We start from the raw sequence: 15,995 nt of genomic DNA, 5'->3' as shown, positions 1-15,995 counted from the left end.
CGGCTGCCGGTGCGGGCCGCGACCGTGGCGGGGGGAGGCGGGGAGGGGGGACAGCGCTGGGCGGCCGCGGGGCTGCGGGAAGGGAGCTCTGTCCGCCTCCCTCCCTCTCTCTGGCGCCGAGAGGAAGCCCCGGGCGAGGAGGAGCTACTTCCTGGGCGAGGCCTGCGCTGCCGGCGGCGAGTGTGGGCCCGAGGCCTGGCCCGGCGGCGGCGGCCGCCTGAGGAGGTTTGCGGGGCCGAGCCGGGCCCGCCGCCGGCGGTTCATCCGAAGGGCCCCTAGGCGGATCAGCGTCGCCCCGCGGGCTCCCACCTGCCGCAGGGGTGTAGGGGCCCGTGAACCACGGCGGTGTGAAGCCCTGAGTGGGGCAGAATAGTGTAAATGCACACTCCTGAACTGGGAGGTGGTGATGGTCGGTGTCAGTCGTCTGAAAGCTGGAGCTGGGGTCAAGGACAGCCGGCAACAGCATGGTCAGCAGACAGGTAGCTGCTGGGAGAAACTGGCATTTCCCACACATTTTTAAGCAATACATAACCATAGGAGCTAGGAGGGTGATTATGACATGCTGTGAATAGCATCTGTAGTAGCCATAGTTTTTGCATCTTTAGATTAGATATCGTTATCCCCATGTCACAAGTTTCAGGAGCTCCTTCAGGGAATCACTGCCTAGTCTCTCCAGAAACAGGCTGTGGTTGGTCAGTTTCGTGACAAAATAGATAAACGGTTGCCCTTCCATTTCCCAAATCCCTTTACCTTCCCCCTCTCCCCCCCCCTTCCTTGCTATACATGGGAAAATAGATACAGACTGGATTTCTTAAGAGACCAAGTGCATGGAGGGCTCAGAGAAAAGACCTGCTAGTTTTTGCCTTGCATACACCTCATTTTGGCAGGGTGGGGAAGCGGAGTATGTTCTGCTCGTCTTGATCCTACAGAGGTACCTTTACTCACATGTGTCGAGTATTACACACCAGCCTTAAGCTGAGGAGCAAGAACTGTGTCCGGAAAAGCATATATTTCAATTTCAAGTATAGTTGGAGACGTTTTTAAAAACCTCAGTTTAAGACAACTGATACTTTACGAGTCCTCACATCTAAAATTGCTTAGATCTATCTGCCTGTGCCTTCATTTCACCCAGGGAAACTGGTGGGGTTTGTGCTGTTTCACCACAGATCAACCTTGGTCTCTTTTCCCAAAACTTCAGTGTTGGTCAGTCACTACCCAAAGAGCTTGCCACCTTTATTTGCAGAATTTCTGGAGGACCATTTGCTGCTCATGAAAACGTGCAGGCACTGACTCCAGCTTCTTGCAAAGGCAGGTAGCACCAATGCTTAAGAGCCATTTGAGTGTGAATAGGACTCTGTCCTTATGGCTGATACGCTGTTACAGGAGCTAGTACTGTTTTTTCTGGATATACTGACCATTTTCAGCCCTCTAGAAGAGAGAATTTTTGTGGTTCTGAAACTGAAAGTGATTTTCCTTCTCCAACAGGACTCCTTTGCATTGGTAAGAGAAGTAAAAACCTACCAGGGGTTGATCCTTCTAACTTACCTACCCGGTTCCTGGTACAGTGCTACCTCTCACTGCTCGACCTACTGTTGGATGGAAAGAGAAGAACCACCCAAACTGCCTGGAACAGCTCCCTGGTGCCAGAAGAGACCAGTCTGCTCCCCCAGCCACCCCGACAGCCAGAGTGCCCATTCCCAGGCGTGTGAGAGCACGAGACCACCCCTCTCAGCAGTAGCTGGTCATTAGATCAGCTCTGCTGTGGCAGACCCATATCCTAGGGGACACCGACAGCTATAGGAAGAATGCCTGTGACCTACAGACGGCCTTTCATTTGGGGCAGTGTATCCACTGTTTGGGTTTTTTTGTTTCTCTTTTTTTAAATACATGCACAAAACAAGGTGCCATCACCAAGCACCATATGGGGCTCAAATTCAGAAGTGCTCTATTTTTTAAGCTACAACAGAAAAACATTTATAAAATAACAACGTCACAAAATTGTTCAGTTTGAATGAAAACCGAGTGATAATGCATTTCACATGCACCTAGTTTTCACGCGCTTTGGAATTTTGAATTGACTGGAATTTAATGCTTTTGATTAAACAAAAACCACAATACCCTTTTTCAGCTGTCATGCAAACAGTGGCGTTGTTTGTCACTCAGGTGATGCCATGATTTGAGCCGGTACACAGTGATACGGTTAATGTACCAAACTGAAGTTGTTGCCATAGCTCCACTGTGGGACAGCACAGATCAAACAAAAGCCTTTTTCATGAATGCTAGTTCAATCCTGACATTCATCTCTGGCCATAACAAGAATGCATCTGTTTCCTGCAGCACAGCATAGCAAGCATATTTAAATGCTGCAGGGGAAAAAAAGGGGGAGGGGGCAAGGGATGCGCTTTGCTTTGGAAAAGAAAAATAACCCAGCAAGATTTGGGACTTCCTCTGCTAAATGGCTTTAGCACAGCAGATTACTTTGAGCTGATCTTTAACCTTCTTCGGGACATTCATACAACAACAACTTGGCATGACCTTTGCTCAGTTGTCTTTTAAGTACGAGAAGTGGGAATTCTGCTGTGGAGTTCAGAGCTACCCAAGGCTCTCTCAAGGAAAGTGTGGTAGCTGCAGAGAGAAGTGCAGGAGAAGCACAGTAACGACGATGGTAGGCAGCCAAAAACACGGTACAGAAGAGGAAGCTCAGGAAACTCCCAGATTTCAACGAAAGGTGACAAAGATGCATTTTCCGTGTTGTTTTCTTAGAGCTGTAATTTAAATACGTAAGCCATGAATAGAAAATATTGCAAACTATTGCAAGAGCTCCAGGGTAATATAAACAGTAGTATATGTTAACATATGAAAGCACAAATGGACTACAGTATCAAACCTAAGTTAAAAGGACCAAATAATTACTGTATTGGGGATTATTCTTGTCTTCCGTTTTATGTCTAGGATCTGTCTCAAAGACAGCAGGAAAAAAAGTTGAAACTCTCAGAATCAGGCATTATACACTAACCTTGTGGTTGATAATTTTTTTTTACGATGAAAAAATCTGTTGAAACTAAGAGGGGTGTCATAAGAAACAGAATGCGAGTAAACCACAAATTATAGCAGAAATAGCAAATTCATCAGAGTACCTAAACATTACTATATTATTGTTAAGTACAGACTGTCTTTGTGGAGAATCGTATGTGTGTGTCTGTGTGAATGCTAGCACTCAGGATATGAGTGTATATGCTTTTTGTGTATGATTCCTGCAAATGGGAGTATTTAATTCTCTTACTTTTAATCCTTATATTGCTCTGAATTAATTCATGTTACTGCTTAATTAACTTAAAGTTTTACATAGAGTATGATCCAGCTCTTTGACTACTTTATTTCAGCAGCTGCTAACTGAACTATGTTATTCATGTGACCGTTCAACATTAATTAATTAAACTACTACAACCTTTATGGGCTGTATAGGGGACTAAACTCCTGAAGGAGCACAGATTACATAAATTAAAAATCAATAATCTCAAATTATTACTTACCAAGAGGCCTTTGTTTTCAAAATTCTTCACAGGTAGTTAACTGATAGAAACATGCAGAAACAGGTGCTTCTCCATTAGTTTGTCAATAAAGATGATAATGCAAACATTTATATTCAAAGGATAGGTTCCTTGCTTACCAGGCATGTAAATGCCTTTTGTTCACTGCACAGCTCTTTTTAATTTCCTACCTGAGTTACCTGCTAACATGAGGATGAAGAGAATAAAGTCGCTATTAGGATGTTAAGGCTCTGAAATGCAGATGTGAAATGGAAAATAGAACAACACGTTAATTTCCATTCTGACAGAAAAAAAGTCTATGGAATGAACATTTAGAGCTACTTTTTTTTTTTTTTTTTTTAAATAAAACCCTCTAACATTAAATTCTGATTGCCATTAAATTATAGTGAATCCTAGTAACTACCAGAATTGGTGGAATTACACTCTCTGGAACACAGAGCAGAATCAAATCACTTGCTTGCCTAATACAATATTCCTATTCAAGCCTAGAAGAAAAATACAAAATATTATAATATAAATTTAAGAGGGAAGACAAGCTAGAGCAAACTCACAGAGAATGAGCCCTCACATAATTATAATGTCTAAGAATTAAATCTAATGCCGCTGGTATTCAAGAGCATACAGCTATTGCCACAGCATGAAAGTCTCTGTTTTAACTACTTTCAGCGCTCTCTCTTTACAATCGCACAAAACCGAACAATTAATGTATAGGCAGAACATTATTGCAGAGAGGCTGTTAAATTGCAAGGCCTGGCTGCAGATCAAACACGCTTCCACGGGTGAATACTCTCAGCTTTCACCGTTTCACGGCCCTTCAGCAGGAAGGAGGAAAGCGTGACAATATGCTGCAAGGTCTAGTTTGTGATCTTGACACCTCCCCTTGGCTGTGCTGGTGCTGGTGGAGGCTGGGCTCACAGCCTGGGGAAGCAGCAATGGCCCAGCATGGCGAGGCCGACAGGACAGTCAGGGCCCAGTGCCCCAGCCCCTGAGGAACACGAGCAGAGCAGCCCGGGGATAGGAGTCAGGGTCAGCCCAGAAGCCAGAGCAGAGAAATCTATGTGATGAGGCCGTCCCCAGAGGCTGCCAGGTGGGCTCTGGCAGGAGGGTTCACTCAGGAGCCGAGGGCTGGCCAGCATGGTGAGGACACCCAAGTCCAAGGTCAGGCTGATGACTTGGGAGGAATTGCCAGAGAAGTCCAGTTTTGGGCACCTCAATACAAGAGAGATATGGAGGTGCTGGAGCGAGTGCAGAGGAGGGCAACGAAGCTGGTGAGGGGGCTGGAAAACAAATCGTATGAGGAGCGGCTGAGGGAGTTGGGGCTGTTTAGTATGAGGAAGAGGAGGCTGAGGGGAGACCTCATCACTCTCTACAACTACGTGAAAGGACACTGTAGAGAGGTTGGTGCTGGTCTCTTCTCACAGGTAATTAGTGACAGAACGAGAGGGAATGGCTTCAAGCTCCAACAGGGTAGGTTTAGATTGAACATTAGGAAAGAATTTTTCACCAAAAGAGTGATAGGGCATTGGAACAGGCTGCCCAGGGAGGTGGTGGAGTCACCATCCCTGGCTGTGTTTAAGGGCCGTTTAGATGCAGTGCTAAGGGACATGGTGTAGGGGAGGACTTTGTAGAGTAGGGTAGATGGTTGGACTCGATGATCCCAAGGGTCTCTTCCAACCTAGACAATTCTATGATTCTATGATTCTAAGACCCCACAGAGCCATGGGCCAGCTCCAGCTGTGCTTGTCTCAGTGCTTAGGGAGGCCTGAGCTAGCTGTCAGGATGCAGCAAGGGTCAACTGTTCCCTAAGGACAGGGAGATGATGATATGCTATGGCTGCTGGGGTAGGGACCTTGCCACCCAGGGCCTCATCCCACAGCCCCCAGGCGAGGTGAGCAGGGCAGGCCCAGCCAAGAGTCAAGGTCATCAAACAAGATTTCAGACTTGCCTCATTACCACAGGCAAGCCAGAAACACAAGTTAGGGTCAGGTCCAGTGATAACAACATGGGTCAGACACAAGCCCAGCAATCACCAGGCAAGTCCATGGTGATGAGGCAGAGCAGGAAGTCAGTCCATGGGTTGAGGTCAAGATCAAGAGGGTCCATGGCCAGGCTCAGCTGCCACACACCTGGAGCCACCCACAGCATATCAAGCATGGACTGAAGGCCTGGGGTTGAACTGAAGTGAGGCTCTTTGGCCCTTGGGCAGCAGGATATAGAGACACCCAAGCTGAGGGTGGTCAGGGTTATTAAAGCCTATTAATGCATCCAGGACATTGACACAGATCCTAGGTTAACCTAATTGCATGTCCAGAGCCCTTCATTTATTATAACAAAATCTTACACACTGAATCACTTTCCACCTTTATGTTAGCTCTTATTGTATCATTAATATTTCACTGTGCAAGGGCAGCGAAAACACAGAAGTTTAGCTGTTACTAAGGGTCACTAATTCTCTCATTCTTACATGTATTTTTCAAGAACTCATGACCTGCTTAGAAATTATTTAATCCACAAGTAACAATACAGAAACTGGGAAAAGATGTTCCACTTACTTTCCCTCTCATCTTTCTACCTTAACTACTTGCTCAATTTTTTCTACCTGTCCCAGATTCACTGAGGCTCTTACACCATCAGCATTCTTCCCCTTAAGACCACAGCATAAATCGTTTTGTCATCTTGCTGTAGCTAGCTTGTCTAAGTGTGGGATCTTAGAATAATTCAGGTTGGAGGGGACCTCTATAGATCTCTAGCCCTCCCCCTGCTCGAATCAGGCCCAGACAGAGCAGATTGCTCAGGCTGTGTCCAGTCGAGGATGGACTACCTCAAAGACGAAGGCTCCACAACCTCCTGTTTCATGCATCAGGACAATCTATGGAGTACCTCTACCTTCTCCCTCTCCCCCGTCTCTATCTTTATGCTCCACAAGCCTTCTAAGAAGGCCACTTCTGGCAATTGTGAAGCCCCACTCCTTGAGTCATCCAAAGGTGAAAAGAACATGCCTGACACACCAGCCCATACCACCTTTTAAACACAGTAGAGATCCCACAGAAATGTCAGTGCTTTTTTGTGCTTGAATATGGGAGCAAGTGACAGTAATCTCATTTCAATATCATACCTGAGCAAACAGTGACAAATTAGTCCTAGAATTTTCATAGCATGGCAAGTGCACATAGGTAAGGTTTGAGAAGTTTACTGAAATTATTCAGTCAAAAGATTAATAGTTTTATTGACTTACTTAAAGATAGGTAGGGATTCATATGAGTCTGGCAGCTTGGCTTTTGTGCTTAACTACATAAATCCAGAAAGCATATGAGGTTTCTTCTCCCTTTCTTGTAGTTGACTCTTTACAGTCTGCATCTTATCTTCCCTCATACCTGACCCAAATTTACATTAATCTATCAAAAAAATAGCAAATGTAGCCTTTGACTAAATGAAGTTCAAGGTTTTGTTTTTTTTAAAAAGTTGTTTTGTTGCCCTGTTTTTCAAAGTAAAAAAACCCAAAATATCTGCAGAGTATTCTCAATCTCTTTTCCAGAAACAGCTGCATTATGCTGGTGGAAGTTGTCCATAGCTGCTTAGTGGGTAGAAGACCCCCAGCTGGTAACACGTCAGATCAAAAGTTTCAAAGGTGGCAAAGTTATAAGCAGCTGAAATCAGGGTCAAACAATCCTAATAACTAGTAAAAGCTACACTAGCTGGCAGATAATCATTTTACAATGTATAAGTACATGCTTTATTTTAAATAAAGTGTGTATCTCTGCCCAGATTGTGAAAAACTCCAGTTATTAAGTTTTTGGTACCAAAACTATTAAACATGAGCCCCCAACAATCACTTGAATGCAGTTTACAGTGAAGGCATTTGTGGCACTTGCATGAAAATTTGACAAATGGGAAGATAAAGGTTTACAAGAACAATGGAGAGATATAAAAATATTGGAAACTTATAATACTGGAAAAGATAGTGTAACAGAATACTGAAGATCAGTCCAAGAAGTTTGAAATTGAGCTGAGGGAAAAAGAAGGCACCAGACAGATTGAAAATGGGTAGAAGTGAGTGCAATACAAATAAGTGCAAGAAAGGCAGCCTTAGCTTTGTGTGGATTTAAGGGGATTGGAGTGCATATCTAGAAAGCCAGAAGAGGGGAAAAAGAAAAAGGAGGGATAACAACATAGTTTAAATGTAAATAGGAAAGAGATTTTTCTTAAATTGTATTTTATCTGTAACAATAAGAAGCAGGACGGATAGAATATGACTCGTTTAGGTGAAGTTTATACTGAGATATATAAAGGAGCGAGATCTGTAATACTCAGCATTATATTTGTCAGTAGCGGTAAAGTTGCAGCTGTAGTACTGTGCTTGCACCACTCTGGAAGAAATCTATAGAGAACCCAAAATAGAACAGGAAGGATAACGAGAAGATCTGTAAAATATGACCTATGAGAAACTATTGGAACAACTGGGGCAGATTAGTCTAGAAAAGTCATGGGAGACGTGACAAAAATACTAATTACCTGCTGAATGTCAGCTAGCTACTCCAAATCATCAGACTATTGTTTCAAATAGAAATAGACTTGGACCTGTTGGAGACGGTCCAGAGGAGGGCCACAAAGATGATCAGAGGGCTGAAGCACCTCTCCTATGAGGACAAGCTGAGAGAGTTGGGGTTGTTGGAGGAGAGAAGGCTTCAGGAGCACCTTATTGTGTCCTTTCAGTACTTAAAGGGGGCTTAATAAGAAAGATGGGGACAGACTTTTTAGCAGGGCCTGTTGCAACAGGACAAGGGGCAATGGTTTTAAACTGAAAGAGGGCAGATTCAGACTAGATAGAAGGAAGAAATTCTTTACGACGAGGGTGGTGAAACACTGGCATAGGTTGCTGAGAGAGGTGGTAGATGTCCCATCCCTGGAAACATTCAAGGTCAGGTTGGACAGGGCTCTGAGCAGCCTGATATAGTTGGAGATGTTCCTGCTTATTGCAGGGGGTTGGACTAGAGGACCTTTAAAGGTCCCTTCCAACCCAAACCATTCTGTGATTCTGTGATGAGTGGATTGACTAGATAGTTGGGGTTCTGGGAAGGGAATAACCAACTGAGGTTAGCTAATTGAAGTGCTTGTCAACCTCTGTGCATCCAGCAGGAAAGTCCCACTGCTGGAAATCTCTTATCCTCCCCTGACAAGGCAATAATGAAGAGCTTGATTGTTAAAATTAGCAAGGACAACAGAACAATCTAATCACGGGACAAACAGAGCTAACGTTGCCCGCACTTAGTGACCATCTCTCTGGCTGTGGAAAGTAAAATGAAGATAGATGGCCTCTTGGTAAAAAAAAACAAGCATCATTTCTCTCCATTTCCTTCAAAAGTGCTTATAAAAGTAGTTCATGAAAGGCCAAGAACGCAACCTACCGTAGAGTGGGTAGCCCCACTTATTCAACAGTGCTATAAAGCACAGATGAATGGCATCATCAGAAGCCACTATTTTCAACAATTTATGGATTTCAGATGATTTATATATAAACTGTACTGGAATTAACATGACATTTTAAATTAAACTCTGTCATGGTCTAACTCCAGCCAGCAACTAAGCGCTACACAGCTGCTCACTCACTTTCCCCTCCACCCCCCAAGCAGGATGAGGAGAAGAGAATTGGAGGGGTAAAAGTGAGAAAACTTGTGGATTGCGATAATAAAAGTTTAATAATATAATACAGTAATGATAATAATAATAATAACAATTTAAAATAATTGCAATGAAAAGGAAAACAGCAGAGAGAGAAATAAACTCCTAGAAAGACAAGTAAGTTATGCAAATGAAAACAATTGCTCACCACCAACTGTGCCATGCCCAGCCAGTCCCCAAGCAGTGGTCCCCCCACCAACTTTCCTCCCAGTTTTATTGCTGAGCATGACATCATATGGTATGGAATATCCCTTTGGCCAGTTGGGGTCAGCTGTCCCAGCTGTGTCCCCTCCCAACTTCTTCTGCAGCCCCAGTTGGTGGGGTGGTGTGAGAAGCAAAAAAGGCCTTGACTCCGTGTAAGCACTGCTCAGCCATAGCTAAAACATCCCAGTGCTATCAACACTGTTTCCTGCACAAAGCCAAAACACAGCCCCATACCAGCTACTGTGAAGAAAATTAACTCTGCGCCAGCCAAAACCAGCACAAATTCTTACATATAGATTGGGTAAATTGATTCTATACAAGTATCCTGAGAATATAGCATTTATTAAAAATCACATCTCCACTATGGAATTACAGAAAGAACCGGGTATAAGATTATGCTATACCAAAATGTTTTTACTTTTCATAGGTCAGTAGCGGTAAAGTTGCAGCTGTAGTACTGTGCTTGCACCACTCTGGAAGAAATCTATAGAGAACCCAAAATAGAACAGGAAGGATAACGAGAAGATCTGTAAAATATGACCTATGAGAAACTATTGGAACAACTGGGGCAGATTAGTCTAGAAAAGTCATGGGAGACGTGACAAAAATACTAATTACCTGCTGAATGTCAGCTAGCTACTCCAAATCATCAGACTATTGTTTCAAATAGAAATAGACTTGGACCTGTTGGAGACGGTCCAGAGGAGGGCCACAAAGATGATCAGAGGGCTGAAGCACCTCTCCTATGAGGACAAGCTGAGAGAGTTGGGGTTGTTGGAGGAGAGAAGGCTTCAGGAGCACCTTATTGTGTCCTTTCAGTACTTAAAGGGGGCTTAATAAGAAAGATGGGGACAGACTTTTTAGCAGGGCCTGTTGCAACAGGACAAGGGGCAATGGTTTTAAACTGAAAGAGGGCAGATTCAGACTAGATAGAAGGAAGAAATTCTTTACGACGAGGGTGGTGAAACACTGGCATAGGTTGCTGAGAGAGGTGGTAGATGTCCCATCCCTGGAAACATTCAAGGTCAGGTTGGACAGGGCTCTGAGCAGCCTGATCTAGTTGGAGATGTTCCTGCTTATTGCAGGGGGTTGGACTAGAGGACCTTTAAAGGTCCCTTCCAACCCAAACCATTCTGTGATTCTGTGATGAGTGGATTGACTAGATAGTTGGGGTTCTGGGAAGGGAATAACCAACTGAGGTTAGCTAATTGAAGTGCTTGTCAACCTCTGTGCATCCAGCAGGAAAGTCCCACTGCTGGAAATCTCTTATCCTCCCCTGACAAGTCAATAATGAAGAGCTTGATTGTTAAAATTAGCAAGGACAACAGAACAATCTAATCACGGGACAAACAGAGCTAACGTTGCCCGCACTTAGTGACCATCTCTCTGGCTGTGGAAAGTAAAATGAAGATAGATGGCCTCTTGGTAAAAAAAAAACAAGCATCATTTCTCTCCATTTCCTTCAAAAGTGCTTATAAAAGTAGTTCATGAAAGGCCAAGAACGCAACCTACCGTAGAGTGGGTAGCCCCACTTATTCAACAGTGCTATAAAGCACAGATGAATGGCATCATCAGAAGCCACTATTTTCAACAATTTATGGATTTCAGATGATTTCTATATAAACTGTACTGGAATTAACATGACATTTTAAATTAAACTCTGTCATGGTCTAACTCCAGCCAGCAGCTAAGCGCTACACAGCTGCTTGCTTACTTCCCTCCTACCCCCCCAAGCAGGATGAGGAGAAGAGAATTGGAGGGGTAAAAGTGAGAAAGCTCGTGGGTTGCGATAATAAAGGTTTAATAATATAATATAGTAATGATAATAATAACGATAATAATAACAATAGTAATAACAATTTAAAATAATTGCAATGAAAAGGAAAACAGCAGAGAGAGAAATAAACTCCTAGAAAGACAAGTAAGTTATGCAAATGAAAACAATTGCTCACCACCAACTGTGCCATGCCCAGCCAGTCCCCAAGCAGTGGTCCCCCCACCAACTTTCCACAAATGAAAACAATTGCTCACCACCAACTGCCCCATGCCCAGCCAGTCCCCAAGCAGCCTTCCCCCCAGCATTATTGCTGAGCATGACATCATATGGTATGGAATATCCCTTTGGCCAGTTGGGCCCAACTTCTTCTGCAGCCCCAGCTTACTTGCTGGTGGGGTGGTGTGAGAAGCAGAAAAGGCCTTGACTCCATGACATCATATGGTATGGAATATCCCTTTGGCCAGTTGGGGTCAGCTGTCCCAGCTGTGTCCCCTCCCAACTTCTTCTGCAGCCCCAGTTGGTGGGGTGGTGTGAGAAGCAAAAAAGGCCTTGACTCCGTGTAAGCACTGCTCAGCCATAGCTAAAACATCCCAGTGCTATCAACACTGTTTCCTGCACAAAGCCAAAACACAGCCCCATACCAGCTACTGTGAAGAAAATTAACTCTGCACCAGCCAAAACCAGCACAAATTCTTACATATAGATTGGGTAAATTGATTCTATACAAGTATCCTGAGAATATAGCATTTATTAAAAATCACATCTCCACTATGGAATTACAGAAAGAACCGGGTATAAGATTATGCTATACCAAAATGTTTTTACTTTTCATAGTTTGCAGACTGTCATTGCATATTAAAAAAACCTTCTGGATTTAAACCTGCTACAGTTCTGTAAGATTCTTTCATAAATTTGGAACATTTTGGATTTATTCAACCGAAAAGGTGGTAGTTTGTAAGCTCTGTGCATTCCACTGGAATGATGAACTACAACTTTAAAATGAATTAACACTACAGTATCAGAAAACATATGGAAGCAGCAATGCATTGGTGTTGAAGGCAGTGAAAACTAATAGCATGTGTTTAAATTCATACCTTTCATTCTCTCCCTTTTTTTTTTTTCTCATCTGTGCAGGTGAGAAAAAAATTTACCATTGTGGGGTTTTAATCTCAGTCTAAAAATATGTGATTTAACTAATTGGTTACCCAAGCAATAAGGTGTCTTTTTCTACTATTTTTTTGACTACTACTTCTAGCATGTTTAGAATTAGTATGACATACATACACACATACATAGAAGCATAGTATTTTAACTAATCTGCTCCAGACATAAGCCATTCTTCCATCTTATAAAGTCTTGCAGTTGACAGTCATTAAAACCTTCAGGATACAAAAAACATGCTTTGAAGCAAAATTCATCTCATCTATTAAATATTCAAGACTTTATTCTATGATGTTTTCTGTAGATGTTTGGCTTTGAAGTCGAACACTGTTTAACTATACCAGTCCCTTTGCCCCATAGTTTCCTGCTGACTTTTGAACAGAAAATACGTGAGGGTCTATTTCTTTTTTTATTGCGATTCAGTTTTGAGTCCAAAGAATCTTGCAGCCTCTCTCATGCGAAGACCGTTTTAAATACAACTTCTGCTGTGCTAACTGGTGCTTGAGATCCACTGAGGCACTTCAGACACTTGAGAGTATTCTCCAGGGGCTGCAGTGCATTCCAGTCCCTGCTTTTACAAAGGACATCAGGATAATTAAGTATTTTTGCCTTAATAAAGCAAATGTTGCAGTCCTTAGCCTGGAGACTTTGTTGAGTATTTACAGACTTCCCTGTAGCAGTAAGATCTCTGGACAACTGTGAGCATCTAAGCCAAAATACCTTGTTAGCAAGTGGCTTGGATCTAAGTCATTAAAATCTGCTGAAGACAGCAGGCTGTATCACTGCTTTACCATTGGAAGGAGCAGAAAGCATTCCTTGTTAACTACTAGTGAAATGCATATAATTTCCATGCTCAAGGAGGCTGAGGTCTTTAATGGGTTTATTCCCTGTTTCCAAGTACAGGTTGCTCCTTCTAGACATTTTGCCTAAGGTAAGGATGCAATTAGTGTACATTAAACAGCACAGCTGTGAACCTTGATAAAGTTAGCTTCTTGTGTTTCAAATATAGAGAAAAGACTCTCTCTGAGGGAAGTGGACACATTAAATCATGTTCAGATTTCAGCTGTCTTGGCCTGCGAGGATCAGTTTAATATGTGCAATGTGGTAAAAGCATGACAGAGGTTTTATAGGTGCTGGTGCCTTCAAGGAATTGAAGTTTATTTCGTTACAGCTGTGGGCACTGATCAGTGCTCCACTGAAAGATTTTATTAATTGCAATGGATAAACTGAAAAAAATAAAATAAAAAGGCAGAGGGATATTTAAAAATGAGGACCTGAGGATATAGAATAATCTACAGAGAATCCTTTTTCAGCTGCCCACACAGCTTGGAGAGAGATAACACTTTCAGTTTGAGAAAGACGAGGATTTAAATGTAACACCTAAATGTATTTTTTATATATATATATATATTTATTTTTTTTTTCATACTTGGAGAATTAATTGTTCCAGTGCTTGAACTGAAATTCCATATAGAAAAAGCCTCACCACCCCTCAGAGGGAACCTTCCTAACAGCTAACATTTTTTCCCTGTTTGCTGTCTACTCAATTCAGACCTTGGAATTAGTGTCAAGAGGATTGGGATCATGGTTTCCTGGCTTGTTTGCATGTAATGTTAATTTATGCACCCTGGGACAGCGTTTTTATGCATCAGATGTCTCTTCAAGCCCAAGCAGCTGTTGCCAAGAGCTCAGTCATTGAAGGCAGTGGCTATACATCCCTGTTGCTTCTGAAGGAATGGCAGGAGGATGCCCGGGGGACCATACTCAGCCTGGTGCAGGATATTTGATTACATAAAAGAAAATTAGACGCATGAACCTTCCCACCCATCACTCTCGCTTCACTGTTCTTTTGAAAGTTGGCTCGCTAACAAGGCTTTACAGAAGACCATATGCTCAGCTTCTCCAGTGAAACTTAGTTTTTATTTATTTATTTTAGAGGGCTAGGGAGACATATCCCAGCTTTTGGAATGCCCATTTTGCCCCCACAGCTAGAAGCTGCAATTTAGGATATCTTATCCAAGATCTCAAATACATTGACTAAGATCATGAGAGCCAAGATGGCCTGTGACAAATTCCATTTGGATGGACATGACAGGACCCACAACCTTCCCTCTGCTGTTATTTCAACTCTCTATTAATGAGGTACACAGCATTTCTTAATCACCCTATTCAAACAAAGGAAAAACAATTAGAAAGTAATTCCCAAAGCTGGAAAAGAGTACACAGCAAGAGAAGTATCCCACTTCCACTTTGCAATTCTGGCCCAACTTAGATAGGTGATAACAGCACAGCAAGAGAGACACCGTTCTTTAATGCTACGTGTATATGGAAGAACTTATCTCTATAAAAGATGAATCAAAATGTAGCCAGAGTCAATAGCAAATTCTCAGCATGATACCAAAGGTGAAATTCGCCCTTTTAGATAAAGAAAAGGCAAGGGAATTTACAGTTCCAGTTTACTGGCAGTCATTTGGCTGCAGGAAGGTCCGTTTCCCTTTCATCGCCCGATCAGGGAGGGCTGGACACCCACCCCGGGTATGTCCGTGCCTGGTGGGACTCCTTCAGCACACAGGCCCTGGTCTCTTCAGCGCTGGCGTGGGTGGTTGGGTTTATAAAAGGGCTATCTGCTGCCTCTGGCTGCTCCAGCCCTGACACTGCCCAGCCCTGCTGCCCCAATGCTCTTCTAACAGTATAGCTCCCCTGCAAATATTTTTCCTTAGAAGACGGGCTGCAAATTTTGGGCAGAGCGCTGCATTAATCATGGTTTATTCATTTCCCTGGAGTATGCTTTCCATAACGTGTGAGTAGTCCTCACAGAAGAGTGGATAAAGGAACTTAGCTATGAGAAGAAGATTCAGCTGTGAGATCCAGTTAGTTTGGCTACCTGCTTTCCTTGCCCAGCCACCTCTTTTGGCATGTATTTTCCTTTTCTCTCAACTTCTCTCTCATTCTTTCTTTTCACATTCTCTTTTTTTTTTTCTACTTTTGGTTTTTTGCATCTGCTCTTCTTCACTTACCAACCCCTTTCCCTTTCTCATAGCTCACGTATGTGTTTGTATCGCACCCTGCCTCCTGCGCAGAGGTGCAAAAGATAAGATGTTTGAAATTAAGCTCCCAAGCCCCGAGGCACAATTCTCTTGTAAATCCACGTGCTTTTGGATGGCCTTAAATGCTTGTGCCCTTTGATGAAGCTCGGTTTTCAAAACCGACGCTCACGGTGCCCACCGCAGCGAAGCGCTACTGAAATGAGCTTTAATGAACCTGCCAAGGTTAACGGTAGCCATCGGCGGCTCTCTGCTCTAAAAAGCATTGGCTTTCTGTTGTCTTGACCCTATTCTGGTGTTCTTTGGGAGTGAGAAGGCCGGGTATTTCACTTCAGCGACTCAGAAGCCGCGGCTGTGTGTGGTGGAGATGCGAAGCTGTGACCCCGGGGGTGGCATTAGCCAAGGTTCCTTGTCACGGCTCTGGCCGTGGTAGAAACGTCTGCTGCATTGGGACGGAGCCGCTGCCCTTAAAACCGGTGTCCTTTTATCCACACTGTGGCAGAAGAGAATGGCATTTTATTATAATGACTTTATAATGCAAGTTTGCAAAGACATTGCGTCGGAGCTCTCCCTCCGGGC

General features: G+C 43.3%; 1 protein-coding gene across 3 annotated transcripts in view; it reads left to right on the top strand.

Moving 5' to 3' along the window:
• Nucleotides 1-1,956: 1,956 nt before the first annotated feature.
• The window catches only part of PCYT1B (phosphate cytidylyltransferase 1, choline, beta), a 44,830-nt gene continuing 30,791 nt past the window's right edge, over nt 1,957-15,995 (top strand). Inside the window, exon 1 of one of the 3 annotated variants that reach the window (XM_014948363.1) lies at nt 1,957-2,728. In XM_014948363.1, the coding sequence (XP_014803849.1) occupies nt 2,531-2,728 (198 nt within the window). In that variant the 5' untranslated portion in view covers nt 1,957-2,530. The remainder of the gene's footprint in view (nt 2,729-15,995) is intronic. The other 2 variants (XM_014948361.1, XM_014948362.1) reach the window with 2 other exon arrangements.

Source organism: Calidris pugnax, unplaced genomic scaffold (assembly GCF_001431845.1).
Source record: "Calidris pugnax isolate Ruff unplaced genomic scaffold, ASM143184v1 scaffold164, whole genome shotgun sequence".
NCBI lineage: Eukaryota > Metazoa > Chordata > Aves > Charadriiformes > Scolopacidae > Calidris > Calidris pugnax.
This window is presented reverse-complemented; position numbering and strand designations above follow the sequence as displayed.